The sequence below is a fragment of the Acanthopagrus latus genome, chromosome 18, assembly GCF_904848185.1.
Source record: "Acanthopagrus latus isolate v.2019 chromosome 18, fAcaLat1.1, whole genome shotgun sequence".
Taxonomy (NCBI): Eukaryota; Metazoa; Chordata; class Actinopteri; order Spariformes; family Sparidae; genus Acanthopagrus; species Acanthopagrus latus.
In genome coordinates this window covers 12,257,974-12,278,713 of record NC_051056.1, presented here as the reverse complement: position 1 = coordinate 12,278,713, position 20,740 = coordinate 12,257,974, and the positions used below count along the sequence as shown (strand labels likewise).

The 20,740-nt window shown below is 40.1% G+C and overlaps 1 protein-coding gene and 1 long non-coding RNA gene across 3 annotated transcripts in view; both read right to left on the bottom strand.

Annotated features, from left to right (window-relative positions):
* Nucleotides 1–1,043: 1,043 nt before the first annotated feature.
* On the bottom strand, nt 1,044–4,443 carry LOC119007405. 2 transcript variants are annotated; one of them, XR_005071122.1, is made up of 4 exons: nt 4,016–4,443; nt 3,172–3,367; nt 2,588–2,708; nt 1,044–1,714 (listed from the first exon to the last, which is right to left on the bottom strand). It is a non-coding gene; the product is annotated as an uncharacterized LOC119007405 (long non-coding RNA). The 2 variants fall into 2 exon arrangements; XR_005071123.1 differs by lacking the exons at nt 1,044–1,714; nt 2,588–2,708 and adding an exon at nt 2,901–2,984 and having other exon boundaries at nt 4,016–4,430.
* Nucleotides 4,444–11,195: 6,752 nt separating this feature from the next.
* Nucleotides 11,196–20,740, bottom strand: part of aff2 (AF4/FMR2 family, member 2) — a 173,745-nt gene continuing 164,200 nt past the window's right edge. Inside the window, exons 25-26 of the mRNA XM_037077694.1 lie at nt 19,832–20,061; nt 11,196–18,820 (exon numbers count right to left, since the gene is read on the bottom strand). Of these exons, the coding sequence (XP_036933589.1) occupies nt 18,699–18,820; nt 19,832–20,061 (352 nt within the window). The 3' untranslated portion in view covers nt 11,196–18,698. The remainder of the gene's footprint in view (nt 18,821–19,831; nt 20,062–20,740) is intronic.

Sequence of the window (20,740 nt, the reverse complement as noted above, 5' to 3'; positions counted from 1 at the left end):
ATTTGTTAGAGAAAACGATTGCCTTTTTACACACTTCATTAATGGAACCCCAACATGCACTCTACCTTTTGCTCTGTTTTTGGTCTCCACCACCTCCTGATGCACATCCAGCATACGACTCTGTAGCTGCTGTAATCACCGCTTTATTCACCACCTAGCTGCTAACTTTGTGTGCCGGTTGTTTGGTGCTGAGCAGGTGGTGTACAGCAGGTGTATCGGAGCGTCATGGTCGTGTTTTGAGATTGAGTTCCGGGTCAGTGCAGCTGTTGCCGCTCTCCTCTACTCTGGCTGTATTCATGTCAGCCCGTATTTCTGCCTCAGTGGTTCTATCAGATCAATATTTATCATCTGGAGCGCTGATCTCTGACCATGATCAAATTGATCTAATAGCAATTACATTACTGTTCACCTACTGTTTTTTTCTCTGCTGCTCTCCTGCCTTTTTCTCCCTCCGTCCTACCTGATCCTTCTCTCCAAACCACTCTATCTTTGTCTCACTCTCATTGTCTGTCATTATGTTTCGTACGCTAGTAATCGCATTACCGCCATGGGCTCATATTCTGGCAGGTCACACTGCCTTTCTGTTTATGTTGGCGACATACACAATTACATTAGGGGGGGAAGAGTGTGTGTGTGTGCAGAAAACCGCTGAGCTCAGCTGCATCATGACGAGGGTTTGTCTCAAGGGTGTGTGTGCATTGGTGTGTTAGTGTGTGTGCGTGTTTATTATATGTGAATGAACCCAGGAATAGTAAACAAACTGTAGTGTACTCGCTTCCCAAGGACTTGAGGAAGCGGCTCGAGAAGAGAATTTTCTCAGAGGAGCTGTTTTTCACCAGAAACGCTCTTCAACGGCCAAATTAATTTTGTAGACTCGGCTGTCTCCTTCTTTTGAGGCGACTAAGCCGCTTACAGTATTTTATCTGGCCAGCTTTACATTGTAGAGATGCTGTAGGAAAGTCATAGCATGCCGCAGCTGGAAGCTTCAGATGAAATTATACATTTTGTTTCTCAACATAATGGACTGAGACACAGTCATGGTCTGAATGTGAACACAACTGTCAGTTTTTATTTAAATGGACACAGTGGTTAGTGCATTAGTCATCACGATGAAGTTAACACATCCATTTATGTATTTCAGCTTTAAAGGCTGATCCTTATTTATTAGTTCACATGCTAGCCTGCGTAGACGGCAAGTTACTCATGTCAGAGCGACACTGCACACATATAATGAGCTGCTGCCATTTTGTTGCATGCAACAGTCGGAGGCAAAGCGACTTGCGCTGTGGTAACAGTAATTATGCTTTCATTCTACATAGGCCATGTCAGTGAGACAGCTTATGTCACAGCAGGACCGCGACACTGGAACACCTAGATGAGATGCCAACGCAATTAATGTTGTTAGTTACACCTGCGACCAACGGGTCAACATGTGAGGTCCATAACAGCCGCTGCATTTGACGCTATCTAATAACTGAATGCTCTGATACAGTGTTTCTTTACAAGCCATGTGTCATTTGTTGTATGCCGGGGGCGAAAAGGTGACATCACCCACATGAAATTTAAAAGAGCAGTTCCTGAGAGAGATGCCGTAGTGCTGTGACTCTGCTGATGAGGAGCCCGTCTTCACAGGCTAAAAAATGGGTGCAGCTTATGACGACCCATATTTGCGTCATTAGGTGGCGACCTCTAGCAGCTGGTGTAATTATTGCAGCTGCAAAGGAGGAAGTGAGGGAAAGATGGTGCAGTGAGTACTTTTAACATACTAACGTAGAGAAGTTACATCACTTAGGTAATGTACAAAGGCAAAGTTACTTTGGTAATGTACGTACGTTTGTGAGAAGTTAAAGAGGTAATGTAATCATTTTAACCAAGACCACAATGTTCTCCTAAACCAAACCAAACTGTGACTGTACAACAGGGGTGGACTGGGACAAAAATTCAGCCCTGGCATTTTCTGTCTAGACCAGTCCTCTACGTTATCAGCAGACACAACATAGAAGTCTGCAAATCTTGTGGCGTCTTCTCTCACACATACTACAAAGGAGAGTCAAGGACTAAAATTGACAGCTACAGCAATCAACCAATCAATCTTTATTCATTATTGTGTCAAATCACCACAGAAGTTATAACAAGGGGTGGGGCGAGACTGCAGGGAAGAACCCAGAACCAGACTCGGGGTGGGTGTACTGACAACTACATGCAGCCGAGTAACCTTTTTGTGAAGTGGTGACACCTACTGAACAAATTTATCTGTCATGAAGGATGAATTAAAAGTCTCAAAAGAGGCCTAAGGCCTACCTCCATAACTCTTAATTGAACTTCAAAGATATGCAGATGTTGGAAAATTAAAATCATCAATATGAAAATCTTCAACAAGGAAGTAATCATGATCAAACTTTTTTCCAATCTGAGACAAAACAAGTTGCATAATAAACTCACAAAGTCAAGATGAAGGTCTCAGATATGATGGATGACGCAAGCACCATACAAGAACTTCTAGCAGGTCAGGATGTCTCTAATCATCCCAAAGTAAGTATGTTTTCAGAAATGTTATGTTTTCAGATAACATAAATTATAAACTCACCATACTACAGGAGAGTCAACAGCCAAACTTTGGTGCAGTAAAGGCAGAGAATGGTGGCAGAGAGAGAGAGCAAGTCCTCGAACATGGACGGAGGGGGAACAACTCCTCAGTGTCAAGTGGTCTACATGAGAGGGACATGGAAACATAAAGTCTGAAAAATAAAGGAAATGTTTTCCTCTGTCCTGCACCTAGAGTTGAAAACTTTTTGGATGTGTGTTTCTTTTAAAACTTTAAAAAGAATATTGATTAATTAATTCTTATAATTATGAAGTATGAATTTATGCAACATTAAAAAATACATGATAAACTTGCGAAATTCTAACAGTGGTCCCAAAGGAGAGAACAGGTCCACATATAGAACAGAGGGAGAACAACTCCTCAACTATATCAGAACAACCTGTAATGGAGAATAATTGATAATTTAATGTACATGATCACACCATTAAGGATCAACACATAAGCACAATAAAACTTCTGAAAAGAATCATAAAAATGTCAAATAATTAATTACTACATCCATAATGATTGTAATTGATTAACAATGACAATTTGTGATAATAACAATGATATTAAATATTTCTCACCTTATCAGTGGAGCAGCTTTTTAAGCTGCTCACTCTTTTCTGCAAGTCTGTCTATCACCGAATTAGAGTCCAAGGCCATGAGAATGTCTTTCTCTGTGGCCATCAACATAAATGACTCCAATCTGTCAGATGACAGGGTGCTTCTGAGTCTGTATTTAATAAACTTCAGGATTGAAAATGTGCGCTCACAAGCCACCTGTGTGAGGGATAATGTAAGCAGGTATTTTATAAGCAAGGCCTAGGACAGGGTATCCACCTGTTAGCATGGCGAAACGCCAAAGTATCTGTTTTTTGATGACACACACTGTGTCATTACAAAAAGGCCTGACACCATCATTTATGAACAAGATAGTCACATGGCTTTGTCGTGTTTTCATTAGGACACTTTACGAGTGTTTTCAAATGCAAAAAAAAAAAATCAAGTATTTCAGCTTGATTCTGCATCTCTATTTACAGCTCACCAGTCCACGTGAATGTTTACTGTTGCTATGGCAACAAGAGACAGCTGACGTTGGCATCTGTTAGCTAACTTAGCTAAATCAGCTGAACAATAAAAACCCATAATATCACAAATTGACATTTCTGAACAAAATCAACCACAACTACCAACAGTCACAGGCCTTCAACTCTGGGCTAATATGCTGTCACATGTTAATGTAGATTGTCAAAGTTAGAAAAACAACGGCTTCAATCCCTGAGGAGCTACGTTAGCATTAGCGGTAGCTGCATTCATCAGTATGCAGTTAGTTAGGTCACATCACATTCAATGTAAAAACGTTTTTGACTTTGTTTTGGACATGTCTCAAAAATGTAGCCTAGCCAGCTCCAGGCTAACATTACTTACCATGTCTGCCTCCACTCACTCATCATCATTAGGTCCTCCTCCCTCGTCTCTGGGTGCAGCAGCACCTGTGGTTGCTGGCAGGTTGGTGGTCCCGGCATCAAAAAAGTCTGTCAACTTTGAACATTAGAAGCCTCCACCTCCAGAGACTTCAACTTTTTTAATTGCTGTTTCTCAGCACCACCGGGTGTTTCTTCCTCTTATCCAAAGTCTTATTCAAAGACGCTCACTACTACTATAGCACTGTCAGGGCTCTCTGAACCTGCCAGCCCATGATTGATTGACAATGACCAACAATAGACTAATTATATGTGGCGATGCTGGTAACACTGCTAGCCCCCAGTAGCCAATTGGCGGCTGATTGGAGGGAGAACAACTACAAACAAACAAACAAAAAAACATAGCAGACCGACCGGCCCACACTGGGTCAACATCCCACTGGGACGATGTTCATGACTCGAATTCAAACAGCTGCAGTTTACTGGCTAATGTTACTGTGGCTCACCAGCAAGCTACCCACAAGCTAACATAAAGAGAAACTGTAATCCAGTGCAGAGAAAATTGAGACTGGTGACAATTCTACATGTGTTTTTATTGTGTTAAATGTGAGAAGTATAGAAATATCGATTGCATCCTTTTTTGAACCACTAGATTGTGTGTTACCAGTTATCTGGTAATGTGAGGGGGCTCATGTTGCTGTTGACAGAAACGTTGACAGAAAAATCTCACCTCCAGTTCCTTCTGAAGAATAGAAAAGCTTTTGTTGACTGTCTCCACTCTCATCCAGACTAGTTTACCTTCTGCTTTTGTTTTTTTTTCTCACTGCAACACATTACTACAGCAAGTTGTTGCAGCACTTTAATCTACATTTTGTTTACGTCTGCCTCCCCACGAGATCACGTGCCATGAAGCCAGGGCACTGACCCCACCGCCCCACTGCTGCAGTTTATTAAACAGTCATTAATACGGAACATGTCACATGTCCAAATGCACCAAATTCAACACTGCACTTCCTTGGGTCCTCAGCAACACACCTCCGGAAGTAGATTGGATGTATGACAGAGACAACCTGCTTTATGGTCAGATGTTGAAATTACAGTCTTGTTTTCAGTGATAAGTTTGGGGGAGATCATGTTAATTCCAGGATTTGAGGGGTCATGTCCCCCCCGATATACCCCTGTGGTTGTACGTGCATAACTTTAACAGTGCCTGTTGAGGAGCACATAAAAACGCAACACTTTTAATGGCTGTTGTTACAAAATGGCGGTGAGAAAAAATGAGGGAGGAACGCTTTTATTTTTCAGAAGAACACAATCCTTGCCATCTGGGGTTTGCCAGCTTGTTGGGGTTATGCTCTTGTTTTTAATAAAGAAAAGTGCTAAAAAAGAACAAACGCTGCACAGTTCAAATTCTCAGCTTGAAAACATGCTCAGTGGAAAAAAAAGCCTCTTATTGTCCCACACAAAGACTGTCAACAACATGGACGCGGTGTCTGTGATATCACTTTCTGGACCCTGGACTTTAGATTACTGCCTGATGCATTTTAAATCACCTGCAGCAGGCGAGCGACAACAGCTGCCTGCTGCTGTGAGAGCGAAACCGAGTCAGTGAAGTTGGCAGCAGACAGCTAAATCCACAGTTATGCTGAAAGTTGCTCCGAAGCTACAGCAGAGGGGAGCTGCTGATTCAGGTCATTCTCCGTAGGTTCATCACTGTGTGCAGCCTACAAGATTGTTTTATGTCTCATTCAATACATTACTGTAAGAATACTGACTATAGCAGCTGTGAGATTGAAAAGTTCCTTTTGAAGGACCCCCTCCCCCCATTGGATGTCATCACCTTTATCAGCAGGACACTGCGTCTTTTCGTCCTCTGCAGGGAACCAGGATGTTTTGTCTCTCCACTGACTTTTTTTTTCCACACTGAGGAAATGTGTGTCTCCAGAGCGCGCGGAAGCATCAAGGAAGCAACCAATTAGAAGTCAGACAAGATGTGATATGTTGGCTGCCAATGTGAAACCAGTCTAATCAGGAGTCATTCAATTAGAGCTGACGAGCTCTTCCCTCGTTAGCGCCGCTGGAGCTGTGAACCGCGGAGCTGTGCAGAAAGCCCTCCCCTGTTTTAACAATCACTTCTGCAGCGGCTTGCTCTGTCGCCTCGCTGCAAGAAGGCTCCGGGTTTGAACCCAGGGCCCTTCTGTGACGAGCGGCGTAGGTTATCTGGGGACTCTAAATTGCATCGACCTGTCCGTGGCGTACCTGCATCTTACTCAGCGTCAGCCTGGATTGGCTCCAGTCGCCTCCCAAGACCCTCAACAATAAGCAGCTATGAGCTAATGGATGATGGACTGTTAAACACACAGCAAAGAATGGGCGGCAATCTATTAAATATTGCCGCTCTGCACAGTGAGGGAGAGAGAGAGAGACAGAGAGAGAAAGAGGGGGAATTAATTTTCTGATTGGGTTTCTTTTAATGAAGTTGAATGTCTGTAATCAACTCTTCGATGGTAGTGGGTGAGGGAAACTCGTGGTTTCGAAAATAGGGCAAAATTCATTTGTAGTGAAATGTCTATTAAAGCAATTACAGGCTACTTTGGAAAATAAATCTGAAACATCATCATCGTCTTGTTCAGTAGAGCTGGAAGCCTTCGTGCGTACAGCGCCACAAAAAGGTTGACATGAAGTTTAGTTTCTCAAACAAGTTCACCTGTTTATTCATGTCTTTCTTTTGCATCTAAAGCCATGACCTCTTATGTCAGGACTGATCTGGTCATGTGAGGAGCCAACAGACCCTGAGGAAGGTTGGAACAAGTCTACAGTGTTGGAGACATGCAGGGACTCATGAACACATTTTCAGGTGAGTGTTCAGGGAAATCATTTATTACAATCAGAGAATTTGATATTATGTATTGTGCAACCTTTAAATATATTAAACCCTTTGAATGTAAAACCTTTCCACGTGATTGCACAATAAATTGGAGGCAGTTCATTTTGCAGGTCCAGAAATGTCACGGTGAGGAGGTGGTTTCTTTCTTTCTTTGAAGTTACCCCCAAATGACCGCAATAATTACCCCAACAGTATATATAAATGGATAGAAAACGTCCTTTACTTTACTGACATGCAGACGTTGGGCAGAAAGTAGCTGGAAGTTTCCTGGAAATTAATTCATGAAACAACTGCTTTTAGAAAAATACTAGAATATAATCATCAAGTAATGCTGGATGCTAATTGTGACACGTTTCTTATTATAATGGTCACTTCAAAGACATTTAAAAGATGTTAATTAATCATTAACACCTACTGAAATCTGACTTGTAAAGTGAGGTGTTACCGAAATATTTCATGTTAATGACACATTTTTTCTCACTCACGGCAAATGATTCAGTTTTACAGAGGAACTTTAGTTGGTTTTGTTCTGACAGCATATGATCTTAAGATAAAAATACCCAGCGTATCATTCTATATTGTTATATCAAACCTCTAGCACCTAATTCGCAAGAGAATACGCTATTACCGGTTTACATGTTGATTAAATATTATTTCAACTTTAGATGTAAGACAGGCATCCGAGCCGTTCATCCATCTCATCATGCTGGGGTCACAGGTCTGCCATAATATTCACTATTTGCTTGTGTTTGATGGATAACCAGCATTTCATGTAGCCAGGTTACAGAGATTAATTTAAGTTTTGACCGGAGCTGGCCCGCTCACATGCAAAACCAGCCTTTTACTGCTGCTCAAAACAGTAGTAACATTAATAAAATCTCTTCTCATTAGTATTTGATTCACTTCCCAAGATCTGAAGTTAAGATCTTGACTCCAGACTCCAGCGTTTGCATTTGATTTAAATACATACCCATTTAAAATCAACTCTCCTCTTCTCAATCAGACACTTCATTTAAAAAAAAAAACATCCTGACGCACAGTTCTCTATTCACATCGTCTGTGAGAATATATCGTGGCAATAGATAATGAGCTTCAGACAACTTTAAAACTCTGCCAGCGTGTAGGGACCGCTGAGCCAGCCGGCCGGCTCTCACATGGGAAAACTCGCACGCTGGCCGTCTTGATCACAGCGCCAGTCCACATGTAAAAATCAATAATGGCAGTGCGCATGAGGCTCTAGTGCTCATGCTACATTAGCTGTGTTTCTACTCAGCTGTCTAAACACACTTTTGAAACATCACAGAGAATAAATCCAGAGTGTTTTAGCTGAGCTGTTGTGATGATGTGGAGATAAATTTATCGAACACTTACTTAACTATACCATTATTTATCACTTATTTAACATCAATATTATTAACACTCATCAAACTTTACTATCATTCACTTTTATTTCACTTTACAATCTTTGAGCACCAGCATCAGGGCTAAATTCTGACAAAGTAACCCGTCAGAGTACTTGGATTACTTTTTAGTTATGTAACGTGTTAGTTCTGCGATTCAAGTAATCCATTAGTTAGTTTGTCATAAAAGTGATTCCTTTCCTATTGTCGCCACACAAACAAAATACAATCTGGGCGGCTGTTAGCTCAGTTGGTAGAGTGGTTGTGCAGAGGCTTTGTCCTCGCTGCAGCGGCCCAGGTTCAACCCCCGTCCCCCATCTTGTTTCCTGTCATCTCTCTGAAGCTGTCCTATCAATAGAAAAAAAATAATTAAGAGAATAAAATCCCTGAAGCATTTGCACAATTTTTCTGTGTCCCTCCTGCTGCTCAGCAGGTGGCTGCCTGTCAGCTTAAGGTAAACCTACAGTTGTGTCATCGTGTGTTTGTGGAAATATTAAATTAATTGTGAATTTTTGGATCAAAATGTACAGAACAACATCACAGGTTAAGTTTAATCGGTTATCTCATCGTGTTTGGGCTCTCATCGTTTCTATGTAAGCGCTCGTAGTTTTTGGGTTCATTAGTTGCATTTAAAACAACATATAAAACTCTATAAGACGCCCGGTTGTGTTGTTTCAGCTGAAACAGCTGTTCCCGATACTGTCTGCCACTGCCCAGTTCACTGTCAGATTGTTAGCAAAATAAAGAGCTGTAGATGTTATAATGTGTCTATTGTTAGGCTGCAGAGTTACCGACTGTGGGCTGAAGGCTACAAAATGTCCGTAGAGTCAATACATTCAAAGGTTTGCGTACAGTTGGCCACACGACGTCTGGACAATATAACCCACATGTGCAATGAGGCACAAAGGCATTATACTATAACATGTGGTAACTCTAAAGTACTCTGATGACTTCCTCAATAGATTACGCAGTAAGGTAACAAGTGAATTTTTAATGGCAGTAATCTTTAAATGTTCCCTGACACAGTTGAACACGTATTCAACATTACAGTTATTGACACTTATTTAAGCAGAAGACAATAGTGATCCTTTAAAGTCATCGCAGCTTCTCCTGCAGTGTTAGAAGCAGGTCAGATTTCCAGTCAGGGCTAATCGACACTTATTGCCGCAATATGTGTGTGTGTCCGTCCATACATTTTAGACTCTGTGTCCACGTGTGTTTTGTGTGTGTGCGCGAGCGTGCGTGTGATGCTGGGCCGTATCTCTCAGAGCTTATTTGACTGCATGGTTACCTATGGCAATTAAACCTATAAATCTAAGCTGTCAGTGTGTTGGCCCTTTACCAAGGACACACACACGTGCACACGCACACGCACACACACACACACACACACACACACACACACACACACACACACACACACACACACACACACAAGCCTTTATACACACTGACTTTTTATGTCTCAGGGTCTGCAAAAAAGCTTCCCACCTCCTGATACATTCAGGGGAAATACTTACTTAGATGGGATTTATATTCTCACTTTAAATTGGACTTTAACACAGCACTCCTTGACTGTCTCTGTCTTTATTCTCCTCATTTTCTCCCCCACACTCTGAAGTCCATCCAGCCCTCTTCCACCGCCTCCCTTACTTTTTCAAGACACGCGGCCTTCTCCTTCCCTCTTGAATTCTAATGCGCAGCTAAATTCAATGAATTAATCATGCATGGTAAAGTGGGCTAATAGTTGTTATGATGTAGAAGTAAGAGTCCATTAGTGCTAATAAGAACACTAGCCTGGCTCTTAGAATGTAATACAGGAAGGCCACTCAAAGGCTAAGATCTTATTTATAAAAAGTCTTAGTCTTATTATAAGAGTACATGTGTTGTCTATTTACAGTCTGGATACACTGGAAGGTCTATATATTTATCACATTAAATGAATAAGAATTTATTTAATGCAGCATGTTGGAGGGTTTTATGTTTTCTTGCAGTGAATTTGAAGATGATGGGCTGGAAAGACCAATGAGTTCATCGTCTTTATGAAACCGTATAAAGAAATTACAGCCGTGTAAAGTATCACCTCTTAAGGAGAGACACTGCGGGTGAATAGATCATAAAATGTTAACTAACAGATATCACCATGAAAAATTATATAATTTAGGATCATTAGTTTTTGTATCACAAGTTTTTTTTCTGAAAATGCATGTTTAAATATTCAAATTGAGAATTTGAAATTTAGTTCAGTCAAAAGTTACAGAGGGAACTTTGGATATGTCTTTTCTATCATTCTATGAATTAAGGGTTAGGGTTAACCCTTAAAATATGTTTTTTCTTTGCCACGTTTTTAGGAATAAAATTCAATCAATGAATGACAATAAACCAAGCAGTCTACAAAACCTCCAGAATATAAAACAAAAATAAATCAGAAGATCCGTCCAACATTAATAAAAGTGAATATTTATGAAACGTGAGAGAGAGAGAGAGAGAGAGAGAGAGAGAGAGAGAAAATGTATTAAAGAAAGTTACTGGTTAAATGCTTGTTGGAAAATAGAAGAATATCATCAAAAAATAAGAATGGGGTAGTTATATACATTTTGAGGTAATTATTGTGGTGATAATTGTCTAAATATAAGTATTATATATTATAAATATAATATTAACTGATGACGTTTTATGGTTACACAATCATCATTCAATGTAGTTTTCACAGAATTACATTGCAAATTATATACATACATGCACATTTGCTTAAATATCTCAAAACTATCTAATCTACACTAATAATTTTTGTATTTTTAGACATTTTCTTTCAGTCTGAAACAAGACATGATTTGCCCACAATTGAACAGAACTTTCTCATAAAGACACAAATAAGACCACGACGACAGCAGGACCACTGGTTTAAACAGATTTTAATCCATATTTTAGAGACATTAAATATTTAAAAACAATGGAACTGCATCACAACTTCTGATCATCACACAGAACAACTTCATTATAAAAAGAACCATATAAAAGGCCAAAAGATAGCACTGATAGAAACAGAAGAACGGCTGAAGTTGTGCAACACATTTAAAAATACAATGCAATCCATGTTGGACGGATGTGTTCTCAGATGTTACTTTATAGAAATCTTTACCTTGTCGGGTTCAGCCAGTGATCATCAGAACCACAGACAGATTTGTCAGACTGAATCAGAGGCACCGTGTTGCTGCCTTTCTCCAAACCACCAGAATCTGGCTTGAAATATGCTAATTTGACCATATTCAGATGCCCAACACTTACAGCGATACAGTATTATTATTTCATTATCAGTAAATGCCACATGAAGTTTGATTCTGTTATATAATTGAGATAACCTAAGTAGATCATCACTGGAATACTGTCTACAAAGCTAGAGTAAGGGCAGGCGAGTCATACTGTAAAGGCTGATGACAGGAAGCTATGAGTTTTAGAAAATCAGGCCAGAAAATTTTGCACCTTTTTAAAGACAAGTGTTAGGGTGGAATGAACTGAGCCGGCCCTATTCTACATCTGAGATCAGCTGACAGCTGACACTGCAGGGAACAGACTGACGGAAAACATGAAAGTGCTCAGAGACAACGTAGTTTTTAACCCTTGTTTTATGGCCCGTTTTCACCTGGGCCACTTTGAATCATTGCACAAGTTTACAGTGTTGTGTCCCAGGAGGGGTGCAATAATAGCTATTACAAAATCAAATGGACCATGGCTAGAGGTCAAAATGATATCAAACTGGTTGGCTAGTTTAAACCATCATGCTGCTTTTTAAAGTTGTCTTGATCACTGTAAAACTGACAAGTTGCCTAAGATAAAATGACAAATGGATTTTTAATTACAGACAATACTTTATGTTTACAACTACATTACTGGTTCCTTCTTATTCCCAGGGGTCAAATACTCAGACACACAAGGTACTCTTTGGTGTCTGTATAAACTTTATATAAACCCATCATTTTCGATATGAATTGCTGGAAGTAACTGCGCCGACAGATCATTAACTCTAATATTAACTAGGGGTGGATGAATGGATCAGTCATAGGCCTTTACCAGAAAGACTGCTGTTTGGCTCTCATGTGAAACCAGAAGTCTAGGATCTTCTCCAAAACCAAGTAGTTTAGCTGCCTTAAGTTTACTGTGTCAGGACTGCTTTCTGGCAGTGTTGGGTATTTGACAACCTGGCTATGAAAATGGATTGTGCGGTATCTTTGTAAAGAAACTGCACAACATTTTGGGACATTGTTCCATGAGCTTGATTTGACCTTTGGTACCAAACTATCATTTCTGTGTGTTAACGTTTTCAACAAGTTGGGAATGAAAACTCCATCAATCAGCTGTTCTTACTACTATCACCCTTTAGGCATGGAGAACTGTGAGGTGATAAACCTAGCTTCACATAAAGCTAACAGCTAACCTGGTCCTTCCTTGCAGTGATCCTACAGCCATCACAACAAGAGGGAGAGTTTTATGAGAGGGTTAGAGAGTTCGCTGCTGGAACAAAATCTTTTAAGTAGTTTTCTTTAGTGTATGGTTTAAACAAAATAGGTTGTTCTGATACGTGAACTTTAGTTGCTACATAGACTTTTTAACTTAGAGAGGGGCAGGCTAGCTATTTCCCAATGCTTTCTGTCTTTATGCTAAGCTAGGCTAATTGGCTTCCCATCTGCTCTATTGCATAAGAAGTGTATTTGCCAAAGTGGTGTATCACAATATTGCAAGATTTTATTAAGGAACTTAAAAAGGACTGATGATTGTGTCACTACTTATCAGTTCTGCATAAATGATTATGTAAAATGTTAGCAGTCATTTTCTGAAGCCGACCTGTGTGGTTGTGAAAGCATGTTATTGTCTCCCTCCAGTGACCTTAACAAATGATTATTGGATAATTAGACTTATTTCAGATATATCTTCCTAACTCTGTTGCATGACTCCGACAGTACAACTGAATCAACAATCGACAATCAAATGGAAAAACAAACAAACAAACAAACTAGAAAGTAAAGCAGCTTTCTGGTAGATTATAGGAATTCAAGAAGAAAGAAAACCCTTTATTGTCCTTATGAATACTGCTAGTTAATTTACTGTGTGAGGCGGTTTTGGCAATTTCCTAAACAATCCAAGTGTATCTGTGATTTTCTGAACTGCAAACAAATATTAGAGACACTCATCACTACTGGAGAGATTATCAGTGTATTATCGGCTTGTAACCATCTGTTGTCAAAAAATAAATCAGTCTGTGTTGCTCTCTATTGTAATCACCACAGCGACGATGTGGTTTCTGTCACTGCTGCTCTTGATAAACAAGTTGACAACTGTGATAATGTAACAGCAGCTAATGAGAGATTTAATAAGATGTCAGCAGAATAAAAGGCCATGCTGAGGCAGTCTGTCTCTGAAATGTATCAGAATATATTGACATTGCATATAGTCAAATGAACTGTTGCATGAATTCAACATTTACCATAACCATCATGTGACTTGTAGCATAGTGCGATGAAACCGATGCCTCCTGTAATGTCACCAATGCAATGTTTTAGACATTTCACAGCAAAGTATTGGATAAGTATATTGTACTGCTGCATATAACCAAAATTAGGACCATTGTGTGAAATTAACAATAACCATATAGTAACATCACTGTTTCACCATAAAACAAAACAACATCGAACATCATTGAATTGGACTGTGCAACACTGTGGATCAACTATTGACTGGAGACGACTGAGGTCCAACAGAAACAGTGTGTGGGTTTTGTTCGTTGGCTGTTGTAGAAGTTCATTGGCTTATTGGGACAATTTGGTTTTAAATAACAACAAAAAGAACATCTTTAAAAGGCATTTTTGTTAAAACATGGGGAATAACGTTTATCCAAAATGTTCACCAGTAAACATTTTCAGGCTTTCAGATAAAGAACCGTGAGTCCATTTTAAAGGAAAAGTTTGACATTTTCTGAAGCAGATTGTTACCACTCTCATGTCTGTGTGCTAAATATGAATCTAGGGCTGTGAGCCAGTTAGCTTAGCATAGCGCGGAGACTAAAAAACGAGAGAAACAGCTAGCTTGTTCAAAGGCTACAACATCTACCTACCACAGGCCATCCGTGACCATAGAGGTCGACAATAAAAGCAGCTTTTAACTATCCATATTTATATTTGTTGTTAAATGGTGACCTCTAGTGGCTGTAGTATTACAGCTGCAAAGGAGGAGGTAAAGAGAAGTAGCATAAAAAGCAAAAGAGTGTGTGTGGTTGGTCAGGAATAGATGGTCGGGTTGATTCAGTTTCATTCAGGAGACTACAGTTTGTGTCCAGTGCGAGACCAGAGGTTAGCGGTTAGTTCTCAACTCAGAAACATAGTGAAGTTACATGATGTACTGTAACAGTTCCTAATGTAACATAGAGAATTTACATAGGTAATATAAGGATTTTTAACCCAATCCATGTCCTTTTCCAAAACCTGACCAATCTACAAGCATACGGCGGAGGTCCAATACTCGTATTGCTGGTGTGCTAAAAGGGTTATGTCATTTTGGTAGTTGTAGACATTCAGCAGGAAGAACAGAACAGAAATAAAACACGATTGAAACATCATCAAAAAACACAGGCTATACCATAATTCTCCAGACTATCTGTGTTTGATGCTTCATGGTGTTTTAACTGTCCCATTCACTACAAGATTCACCTGACATCATGACAGTTCATTGCTGTATGCTAACTACAGTCAATCAAATGACATGTGACGGGACTAGTATGACTCACAACAATGAAGTAGCATTAAGTAACCCTAAACTAACCCTTTAATCATGTGATCATGTAAATGTCACAATGCAACATTTTACACATTGCACAAAAGTTAATGTGAACCAATACAAACTAGATACAATGTGTAAAAAGGTGCTAGTAGGTGTATTTAGAAAAAACAAGCTAGCTGTTTCCCGCTGTTGTGCAAAGCTAAGCTAACTGGCTGCTGGCTCTAGTTTCACGTGTAAAATACAAACATGACAGTGGTCTCAATCCTCTCATCTTATTCTCTGTAAGAAGACTATTCATGTGTTTAAAATGTTGAACTTTTCCTGTTGAGTGACATGATGTTCTTAAACATCGTTACCTCCATCAGACTGTTAGTCATTAGCTTTACTGCTGTGCATTCGAAGTGGCTCCGTATTTTCAGGTGATGTTGAACATTCACACTGTAAATGACTTTGTGACAAGAAATACATTGACTGCTTTTTTTTTTTCCTTTTTCAAAATGGACACAAGTAGTTCTTGGTCTGAAGCTATCATTTATTGCATGCGATGGTTTAAATTTTTCAGGCATTTCAGACAAACCCATACTTGCTCCAATCATCAATATAATAAAATAAAACAGCAACCGATGCAAATTTGACACACATTTTTCTTAAAGCCAAACCCTGGTGTCGTCATAAACGCCAGTAAAAAGCTTGTGGAAACATTTGATTTTACGAAAAACAATCTCATATTTATACCAATATGGTATGGAAAATCATTTAGATTAATTCTTTGTTCTTAAATAAATAGAGCAATTCCCACTGGACACAAATAGAGGCACTTGAGTTTCTTTTTTTTGTCAAAGTGAAAATTAATTTTCACATCCGCATTGTCTTCCATACACATTCAGCGATGGTCAAATGATCCAAAACTTAAAAACTCATGCTTGATGCGCTGGATTTACAGAGACCATGAAAAAATTAATCTACAGTTTTAAGTCTTGATAGCACATGTGACAACAGACGAGACGCCGCATGGACACAATGTGGTCTCCCTTTGTTTGTATGTGCCATAAAGGGTTAAAAATCAGATTACGTCTGGTGCTGTGTAAATGCAGCCATAGCCTGTGCATGGACACAGTCATACACACGCTCTTTCTCTCTCTCTCTCTCTCTTTCTCTCTCTCTCTCTCTCTCTCACACACACACACACACACACACACACACACACACACACACACACACACACACACACATTTATATAGATACCTTATCTTCTTGTTTCGATTCCTCATTCATTCACATTGATTCATTCACAAGACACTTGAAAAATACAAACAAACACTGTTTTCAGGAGTCACAGTCTGTACATTATGGTACACAAACATCGTTATTGTCCAGTCAGGTAATGATTTAAATAGACTTGACAATCAGCTGTACATGTATACACACTAACAACACAACACGACAAATGTTGGGAAATGACTACAAGACCTCCGACAGGTGATTTGATCTCATTAAGCGCTGTACAAAGTTGCTGCTGATGCACAGACATCTTGACATCAGGGCAGGAAAGCCAATGTGAGAGTTTCACCCTGTTTACTTGATCTGCCCTTGATCACGGGTGGGGGCTTAATTAGAGCCAAATCGCACTGGATCTTGTAGTTTTTTCCCCCCTGTACTGTAAGTGTTTTGACACCTTAGTGGGCGGGAAACTCTGGGAAATAGAACTGAGGGTAATTTCACCAAAGCCCATTACCAGTAAGAGAAGAACCAGACAAATGCCTTTATTTTCCTGATGGAAGAAAGCCCTCATTTGTCAGATCGGGGTATTGAGTGCTTGTTCTGCTGAGCTGTTAACTCCTCCGGACTGCAACTTGACCAGGTGTTATAATCCTCAATCTAGCTAGACACATCTTTAATGGTAGGGTTATCTTGATTGGACTCTACTGAGAGGCTGCACATGTGAGATGTTACAACTTACATTTCAACAAACCACTGATCCAGGTCACATGGGAGTTTTCTTGCTGGAAGCTGGACAACAGCTGAGGCTATCCTGATAATCATAGAAGCTTTTGAAGCTTTAAAAAAGTGAGTTTCATTACATTAAAAAGGTGTTGTTTACTTATTCTTCTATTAGACAGTTTGAATAATTACAAAGTGCCCTTTTTTAACATCCTTTTACGGCTACTTTCTGTTGAGACAACTTTAAAAGAACTTTGTTGTCTTTTACTAAAATAAAAATAAAAAGGGGCATTTAGAGAAGCATATTTATGTTTCTTTATAAATTGCATCTAAATACCTGATAGGCTTAGGGACACCTGTGTTTACTGGTGGTAAAGTGAACGTCTTTATAATACTAATCCCTATTGCATGTGTATATCATTTGAATCCAGTGCAGAAACGGAGGACTATATCAGGTGCACTCTGGCATCTCAGAAAAAAAAAAATCTAACTCAGTTCATATTTACAATAATGATAAGGTAATAATACAGACTCAGAATAGCAATTTAATATATATGTATACAAACAAGCTGTCCTGAAGGGGAATAAACTCCCCAGAATACTGTTTGACGTAAGAAAGGCAGCTACGTTGAAGGGTCCTACTGACAGATACAATATCAAACAGTATGAAATTGTGTTGTCCTATGTGGGCAGTTAGTTCATTCATTTTATGCATTCATGAAAAATCAATAAGTCAGGAGTTTTCTCTTCTCTTCAAATGTCATTCTCAAAACTACATAGTGCACGTTTGATAGCTACAGCAGAATACACGTGAGCCATAAATAGCATCAAATATTGAGTTTAATGTGATAAAATTCTGATTCTTTTAATTTTAAAAAGTTACATTTGACTGATTGTCAACAACAAATGGAGACTTTTCAGCAGTGATTCTTCAGAAACCATTTTGTGTCTCTGTGACTTTTTCTAAGGAATAAACAACGAAAGCAGCTTCTAGCTGGAATAGAAGCAGAGGACGAAGTTCAACCTCTATCAATTCAGCTCTAGTGGTTGTTACGGAGCCCTTTCCTTGACCAGCGTGGTCCTTATCTGATGGATTGGACCGGTACTTCACTTAGATCGATATGAACTTGAGGCCTTAATTCTCGTCCCCATCACAGATGTGTTTCTGGGCCACTGCAGGAGCAGATGAGCCTCTGTTGGGTTCCTTCCTTACCTTCAGTCTGTTTAATCACATCAGCCTCTCAGATTTCTTTTATGAAAATAATCCTTACTACGAAATACCTTTTCCCTTCCATATCGGGTTCTTTTTTTCTATACAGGGAGGTTTGTAACATCTATTCGTTCCATTAGGGATTAAAGCTTCCTGCACTGATATACGGTTGCAGTAGCTCTGAAAAGCAGCATCAGCTACATTTTTTAATATGCTAATTAGTATTATGCAATTCACAGTTGAAATTCCCAAATGTAGTTACTGTTCAGGCTTAATTGCAGGTGGATCACAGCTCAATTAATCCACCCAGTCTATGCCATTACTTTACCACAGGTGGTGTTGGGTCATTTGAAAGAATCCCAGCGGGAACTGAAGCATCGTTCTGAGTCTCATCTTACTTGTTATCCCAGTTCTAGCTCCCAGGCCCATGACTTTTTTTTCGTTAAAAAAAAAAAAAAGTTTGGCTCCAGTCCAATCCTTACAGCAAGTGAGCCTCTATGCGGAGCCAGTGAAGTCCCTGTCTAATGTATCGGACCAGCTCAGTCATGCTGCTCTGCTGACTCAACGCCTCCATCACCGAGTCCAGCTCCTGGAAGAACTCTGCAGGAGGGTGGACAAGAGACACAGTGAGCGAGGGGTTACTCTATCTGCTGCTGCTTGTGCTGAAGGGAGACACATGAATAGAGCGTGAACGTTTTTTATCATCCATAATTCATTCATCCATAACCTTGTTTTCCAACACTTTCCATAAATTACTGTATGTATCTAGGGGACTGTGTGTTAACATCAACAGTCTCCCTGATCCTCTGAGCCCCAAGTCTGGACTGCTAGCTGCAGGGCTAACTGAACTAACTAGCGTATGGCAGCCAGCGAGCACAGTGGCAACAGTTAGCAGTGACTCTGGTGACAATCTGCCTACTATTCCTTTAGTAAGAATTTAACTTTAATTTTTTCTAAGGTCACCAATTCTTACATATTACACCTTTAATAAAATAAAGTAACGTTTTTATTGTAAGAATTCAACCCTCACTTTAAATCAAGAGCTTTATTCAGTTGCTTGGGCAGCATGGCAGCTTAACTTGCTAATTAGCTTTAAATGTTCAGGTGTTTTTGGGTTGTACAGGCAAGCTGAAGACATTATTTGTACGCTGGTTTATTTGATGGCTTGGGCAGCATGAGGGTTAGCTTGACATGTTAGTAGCATGCTAGTTAGCTTAACATGCAAGCTGAACATGTTTTTTGGCTGTTCCAACATACTAGTTAGCTGGACCCCTTCTGGTAAAAACAACATTTATCAGCACTAACATATGTTGGGTTTTGGTGCTGGTCTATGCTGGTTTTTCCAGCAGGGACATGTTGTTATTTGGTTGTTGTTTGCTATAAGGCTGTTAGCTGAAAATTTTAGCAACGGATAAAGTGGACAAAAGTGAATATAACTTGCCACAGGGGGCTGTGTTGAGCGTGTGGGTGCAGTTAACGAGGGATGTGGTTTTGGGACCTAGTGAAAATTCATGAACAGATTTTGAGTGAGCTAGGAACACCACAGCAAAAAGAGATTCTTCAATAAGATGCGTATAGTCATGTGAATGAATTTGTTGGTCATTGTCCTACCTTGGCTGTCAGTGGCCAGTCTGTCAGCCGTCTCCCAGTGTTCATAGCTCCGCAGGATGTTGTTAGTGATGTTAACGTGACTGGCAGCCATGTGGTGAATTCGCTGTGGAATAGCCACACTTCCGGACGAGCCGTGGGTACCTCCCGATCCTCCTCCTACCCCTCCACCCCCTCCTCCGCTGCTGGCTGGGGAGGGGCTGAGTGAGAGGGGGGATGGAGTCCCATTGACCCTGGAGAATAATGAGAGGCAGTGAGTCCCAGCGACAAGAGAGTGGGGTGATCAGAGCTTTTGTCACCATATAGCTTGTTGCTGGGGCCAGTTACAACACTGATGAGAGACATTAAACCAAAACAAGGAGCTGAAGGACACTAAAACTCTCTCTTGAACTGAGGGGAGCACTAGAGCTGGTGATTCTTGTGACTTGTGAAGTACTACAGAGGGTACACATTATTCTTATCCATTAATTGTGAAATCAATTAATCATAATTAAATTAACGATGATACATTATGCTAATGTTCATCATGTGGCACATTAACGGTGGTAACAATTTGTCAGACAAAACACCGCTCTTTTGTTTTGCCTTTGACTTTGCAAGGAACTTTATAAAATATAATAAAGGAGTGATCATTCGAGGCCTTAAGGCTATAAAAAGTGATAAAGGTGAAGAGGGTGTGTGGCACTTCTGTCATCCACTGTATAGCAACATCAGTCATGTTGGTACAAACTGCTCCCCCTGCCTTGCACAGCTGGGTGTGTGGCTCTGGCGGTGATGTAATGTCTGTGATGTGGCCTTGACCCTCGCTGACCCACCGACTTGTGCCTGATTCAGTGCTGCGCTGCACACAGACAAGCCAAACACACACACTGAGCTGCTGTTGTGCAGTGTCAGAGCTGTCCAAACTCATTA